The following is a 5,222-nucleotide window of genomic DNA, read 5'->3' as shown; positions in this document are numbered from 1 at the left end:
ATGTATGTATCAATATATATATCAATATCAAAGAATCTTGAAAAAAATATAGTATATAATCCTATATATCTTTAATCAGTAATGATGTGTTAAAATGATTCAGAAGCTTTACTAAATAAAAATAATAATAAAACTAATAAATAAAAAACAAGCTCAAAATTCTTTATTAAACAAAAGATTAAAAAAATAAATAAACTGTTCTTCTGATATTTTTCTATACATCAAAGAATCCTTAAAAAACATTTTTATCATGGCTTCCACAAAACTATTAATAATAATGTTTCTTGAGCAGCAAATCAGCATATTAGAAATGATCCTTCAAAAATCAGTGACACTGAAGACTGGAGTAATGATGCTGAAAATTCAACTTTGATCACAGGAATAAATTATATTATAACAGTAAAATACAAAACACTTATTTTAAATTGTAATATTATATCACTATTACTGTTCTTACTCTATTGTTCTATTCTATGCACACACATTTTATATATATATATATATATTAGTACGTAGTACAAATGTACAAATATGCCATTTATATATAAACATATAAGTATATTTGAATGATGAAGTGATTGAAATTGCTTCATTTCCCACAAAATGTGGAATGCATGAACAGCACCAATAAGTGTTGCTGTTTATAACCTTGTAATGTCTATAGTGTGATCTGTATATGGCAGAGAGTTAGTTAGACTGACAGACTGCACGTGGAAATCTAGGCACGCTCCATTGCCGCTACTGCAGCCAGTCTCACGAGCACAATTCATCAGTCCCTGCCCCTTTATGTGACACAGGTGAAATATGTTTTTAAAAAGTCAGCCAGGCACGGAAGAGTGTGTGCGAGACAGAAATACAGGGCATGAATGCAAAGAATAAAGCATGCCAGTGTTTGGTATGCAGTCATCTCTCTCTCTCTGTCTCTGTCTCTCTCTCTCTCTCTCTCTCTCTGTCTCTGTCTCTGTCTCTGTCTCTCTCGCTCTCGCTCGCTCGCTCTCGCTCTCTCTCTCTCTCTCTCTCTCTCCTGCATACTGTATGAAGTGTCAGCATGGCAGGCTATTGAAACAGGCTTATTGTTGCCTCTCTCTTTGTCCCACTGCATGTTTCTCTCCATTTTTTTTTCTCTCAAGCTCTTGCAGGCATTTTTTAGGACTCGGAAAAATCACGTTTTCCTGATATGAGCTTTCTCTTCATATCTTTGTTCTTTTCATTGTCACTAAATGTTAAATATATTAACTAAATTGTGTGTTTACGTGTGTGTTTCTCCCTGCAGGCAGAGATCGTGAAGAGATTAAATGGGATCTGTGCTCAAGTCTTGCCTTACCTGTCTCAAGAGGTACAGAGAGAAATAGCAGCGTTACCTCAACATGTAGTTTATAGCATTACGCCTCATCTTAAATGCTCACAGATAGTCTGATTTGTCATCTTATTCATGATATTGCATATTTGTTTATACATAACTGATTTAAACAGGCTAGGGATGTAAAGATTTCACTATTAACTCTATGGGTTCAGTGCATTATTTTGGAGGGCAGGTATTTATAGTGTAAATGCATGATTATGTTTGCATAATGATATTAATGTGAGTGTGAATACTGTACAAGATGTGATGTGATTTTTTTTAGTGTGTGTCTGTGTGTCTTTTTCAGCACCAACAGCAGGTTCTGGGGGCGATAGAGAGAGCCAAACAGGTCACCCCACCAGAGATGAACTCCATCATACGGGTAAACTGTCTCTCTGTGTGTGTGTGTGTGTGTGTGTGGCTCATGTGGGCGCACACAGGTTTATACAGTAGGCTATGCTTATGGAAATGCATCTGCATTGGTTGATGGCAGTCTAATTATCTATAAAGAAATGCATTATTAATACTTTTTGTGCATTGTTGCTGTAGGGACTGTTTAATGGTAATTATTGCATTTATATGGCTCTAAATTTGTTCATTCTGTCTCTTTTAAATTTCAATTTGACATGCTTTATTGGCATGACAAAAACTGTACATTTATATTGCGAAAAGATTTGCAGCATTTGCTTTGTACATTTGAAAATAATGCAAAATAAATATAATACAATGCAAAAACAAGTAAAACTACCCATAAAATTATAAAATAACCATTAGAATAAGATGGTATGGCCTCTCGTACGGGGTACGAGAGGCCATACAATGTAATTTATTTTATATTATTAAATACAACAGAAAATTATATTTACTTTATCAAATAACCGCTTTTATTAAATAGCACCAATATAATTCAAAAAGTACCAATGTTCAATAAATAACTACATTTATTAATATTAATAAAAATAATCACCGTAAACCGTTATTCCACCAAGTAACGTAGGTCAGATAGATTCACTGCCATTCAAATGCTTGGGGTCAGTTATATAGTGAGCTGTTTTATATTTTAATATATTTTAAAATATAATTTATTCCTGTGATGGCAAAGCTGAAATTTCGGCAGCCACTACAATAGAAGGAAAAGCATTTATTTGAAACATATAAAAGTCATACTTTAGAGCTGAAACTATGTTTTATAGTAATATAATGAGAAGTAAACTAAGAAATTAACACTTTATTTTAAGGTGTCCTTGTTACACGTTACATGTGTATGCATAATTACATGCAAGTAAGCCAAACCCTAAACCTAACCCTAATCTTTTAGTAAGTACATGTAGTTAATTAATATTACTCGGTACTTAAATGTATAATTACACTGTAACAAGGGCACCTAAAAATAAAGTGTAACCGAAAGCTACTATTATGTTGGTAACAACACTGTATGTGTGTGTTCTGTAGCAGCAGCTCCAGGCTCACCAGCTCTCTCAGCTGCAGGGGCTGGCCTTGCCCATGACCCCTCTTCCTCTCTGCCTCAGCCAACCGGCTGGCCTCCCCGCCGTCACCTCCAGCTCCCCCCAGGCAGTAACTCTGAGACTAAAAGCAACTTTGAATCTAAAAACTTAGCCGCGGCATAATCCATTTAGAGTTTAAAGGGTCGGTGTTATTGTTCGAAGGCACGGCTGTTGCATCTATCCTACCTTAAAGGGACAGTTCAAGTTCAAATGAGGATTTGTTTCATTTTTATGTCATCCCAATGCTGTTTGACTATATTTCTTTTGTGGAACACAAAAGGAGATATTTTGAAGAAGGTTCATGCTGCTCCTTTCCATACAATAAAAGCGAATGGTTACCACAGCCGTCAAGCAAAATTTCTTATTTCTTAAAGTTTTCTTATGCAACGGCTTCGGAACACTTGGAATATAGTACATTCATAAACATAGTCATATGGACTAATTTAGTTTAACTCTGTCAAAAAAAACAAAAAAAACAACAACAAATAATAAATAATCAAAAACTAGTCCATATGATTCATGTATTATATTCCAAATGTTCTGAAGCTGTTTGTGTGAGAAACAGACATTAAAAGATCAATTTAAGTCATTAATCACTGGAAATTTTGCTTGATAGATGTGGTCGCTGTATGGAAAAGAAGAAAGTTGAAAGTCACAAGGGTTTGGAATGACCTTAGGATGAGTAAATGATCCTTACGTCAGTCCAAACCTGTTTGACTTAATTTCTTGTGTGGAACACAAAAAGAGACGTTTTGAAGAATGTTCATGCTGCTCATTTCCATACAATAAAAAGTGAATGGAGTCCAAAGCAGTCAAGAACAAAAATCACCATAAAATCCTCACAAAACTAATCCATATGCCCTCATGTACTATATTCCAAGTGTTCTGAAGCTGTTTGTGCGAAAAACTTAAAAGATTTCAATTATTATTTACTGGAAATTTTGCTTGATAGCTGTGGTCACCATTCACTTTCATTGTAAGAAAAGAGCAGCTTGGACATTCCTCAAAATGTCTCCTTTTGCGTTTCACGTAAGAAACTAAGTCATACAGGTTTGGAAGGACATGAGGGTGAGTAAATAGTGACAGAATTTCCATTTTAGAGTGAACTATCCGTTTAAACTGCTTGATTAGTAGTATTGAAAGAAGAAAAAACATTTGTACTAGGCCCTTCAGCGTACTGTATATCTATCTACCTGTTTGCCTGATTTCTAATGTGTTTGGAAGCTGTTGTGCTGTCTTAGACAGAGAATATTAGATGAATCCTCTGAGATGCTAGCTAACCTCCTCACCAAGTGAAAAGGAATGCTGTTTAAAAGATTTTTTCAGTCTTTTTTTATAGTAATGTCGATTGTCTACATGGTGAGAGTCATATTGTTTTCCTTAGAAGGTAAGTTGTGAGAATAAGGTATTTGAGAAGTGAGAAGCACCTTCTTTAAACATTTTTATTTGTCGTTTTGATAGCACTACAGAAACGGGTATGTGAAATCATAAGTATGATTTATAACAGGCCCTCCCAACAAAGACAAAATAACTTTTTAGCACAATACGTTACCTTAAGTGGACTTAAGGTAAAAGCTAAGATTTGCAGTTTTGAATATTCAGTCTCCCAGTGTCATGTTGTATTATGTAGTATGTGATTCTACCAAGAGGGGGCAGTAAGTCCATAGCAAGTCCACACTAACACCCTCAGGGTCACTTTAGTGTCCAATGTTGGTTTTTGCAAACATATATAAAATATGCTTCTTTTGACCCGCCCAAAAATAAATAATTCGTCTAACATTTGTTCAGTCTGGAGTAAGCATCAAGAAAAAGCTCAAAGATTTGTTTTTTTTCGTATTGAAACAGCTATAGCAGTATTCTAGTCATAGATTGTGTCGCATTTTCATGCCAAAGTACACATCACACTTTATCCTCTCGGTTTTCTCGGTCTGAAAATATAAACCAGACTTTTTTACACCTTTTTTTTTTTCTTTAAGGTCTGTGATTTTGTGGATGCTTTAGATTTGGTTGGTCCAAATTTTGCTCTAATGGACACCTTCTATAACATAGACACAGCTAAACCATATCGGATTCAGGAGTGAAGCTGCTTCCTAATGTGTCTTAATGGGACAGTGCACCGCTTTTCAATTAAATGTCAAAATGAAACCGTGCCAACATAAGAAATGTCAATGAAAGGCCACCTGATGATATCGTAGTGCTTTCAAAACAAATCTGCTCATGTTTTTTTATTTTTTTGAAAAACGTTTTTGGTTGCCAGTGTATTTATGTAAGAAGTGCCAGGATTTATCCTCGTGGCTTCCTACATATGCTCAAATCTATTCTGTTGACATTTTTCTTTTTAAAGTAAGGACAAAAATGTAGTGGTCGCTGCGTAA

At 34.9% G+C, this 5,222-nt stretch overlaps 1 protein-coding gene across 1 annotated transcript in view; it reads left to right on the top strand.

Moving 5' to 3' along the window:
- LOC107707357 (amino-terminal enhancer of split-like) overlaps positions 1 to 4,928 on the top strand; it is a gene marked incomplete at its 5' end in the record, with an annotated part of 21,190 nt that extends 16,262 nt beyond the window's left edge. The window contains 4 exons of the mRNA XM_016511344.1: positions 1,274 to 1,336; positions 1,650 to 1,724; positions 2,795 to 2,917; positions 4,824 to 4,928. Of these exons, the coding sequence (XP_016366830.1) occupies positions 1,274 to 1,336; positions 1,650 to 1,724; positions 2,795 to 2,917; positions 4,824 to 4,928 (366 nt within the window). The remainder of the gene's footprint in view (positions 1 to 1,273; positions 1,337 to 1,649; positions 1,725 to 2,794; positions 2,918 to 4,823) is intronic.
- Between the last annotated feature and the right edge of the window lie 294 nt (positions 4,929 to 5,222).

Source organism: Sinocyclocheilus rhinocerous, unplaced genomic scaffold (assembly GCF_001515625.1).
Source record: "Sinocyclocheilus rhinocerous isolate Xijiao unplaced genomic scaffold, SAMN03320098_v1.1 scaffold1076, whole genome shotgun sequence".
Lineage (NCBI taxonomy): Eukaryota > Metazoa > Chordata > Actinopteri > Cypriniformes > Cyprinidae > Sinocyclocheilus > Sinocyclocheilus rhinocerous.
This window is presented reverse-complemented; position numbering and strand designations above follow the sequence as displayed.